General features: G+C 30.6%; 1 protein-coding gene across 1 annotated transcript in view; it reads right to left on the bottom strand.

The window, feature by feature from the left end:
* Positions 1-741, bottom strand: part of LOC102811447 (sperm-tail PG-rich repeat-containing protein 2-like) — a 471,006-nt gene that overhangs the window by 273,772 nt on the left and 196,493 nt on the right. The window contains 1 exon segment of the mRNA XM_006872962.1: positions 70-230. Within this exon segment, the coding sequence (XP_006873024.1) occupies positions 70-230 (161 nt within the window).

The raw sequence follows: 741 nt of genomic DNA, 5'->3' as shown, positions 1-741 counted from the left end.
AACAACAACAACAACAACAAGGGCTTAGTATTAAGTTTAAAAAATATTTTTCTGGAATTCACATATTACCTGATAATCAGCAGGCCCAGGAGTATTGAGAACTTCTTTCTGAATGACAAAAAATGTCCGAGGAACAGAGGATCCAAATGCACTTTTCTTTTTTTTCTTCAAACAGATATTTTTTACATTTGTAACTACAGTGCTTGTTAAAATATTATAAAACCCAGGACCTAAAATTATATAGAATATAAAAAATAAGAATAAATATGCCTTTAATTACTTCTTTTAAACTGAAAAATAAATTAATTATTCTAGAGAAAGAAAATCCAGAAAGATAATGAAATACAAGTATGTTAAATTCAATCAATTAGAAATGTCTTCTTTGAAATATCTAACATTGAACAGGTCTAAGCAGTTAGTGTAATAATGCAGCATTGTTGTTAATCTTCTGGATAAATTAGAAACAAACATTTTTAACAATTTACTTTTTTAAATCTTTAGGCAAGATTAAGAGCCATGGCTACAAAGTAACAAGTATATCCAACAAATATTCAATCAACTTCAGACCATTGTTGTTGTTAGGTGCCATCAAGTCAGTTCAGACTCATAGTGAACTTATGAACAACAGATGAAACACTGCTCATTTCTGCACCATCATCAAAATAATTGTTGAACTTGAGACCATTGCTGCTGTCGCTGTGGCAATCCATCTCGTTAGGAGTGTTCCTCTTTGTCACTGAC

The sequence above is a fragment of the Chrysochloris asiatica genome, unplaced genomic scaffold, assembly GCF_000296735.1.
Source record: "Chrysochloris asiatica unplaced genomic scaffold, ChrAsi1.0 scaffold00216, whole genome shotgun sequence".
Lineage (NCBI taxonomy): Eukaryota > Metazoa > Chordata > Mammalia > Afrosoricida > Chrysochloridae > Chrysochloris > Chrysochloris asiatica.
This window is presented reverse-complemented; position numbering and strand designations above follow the sequence as displayed.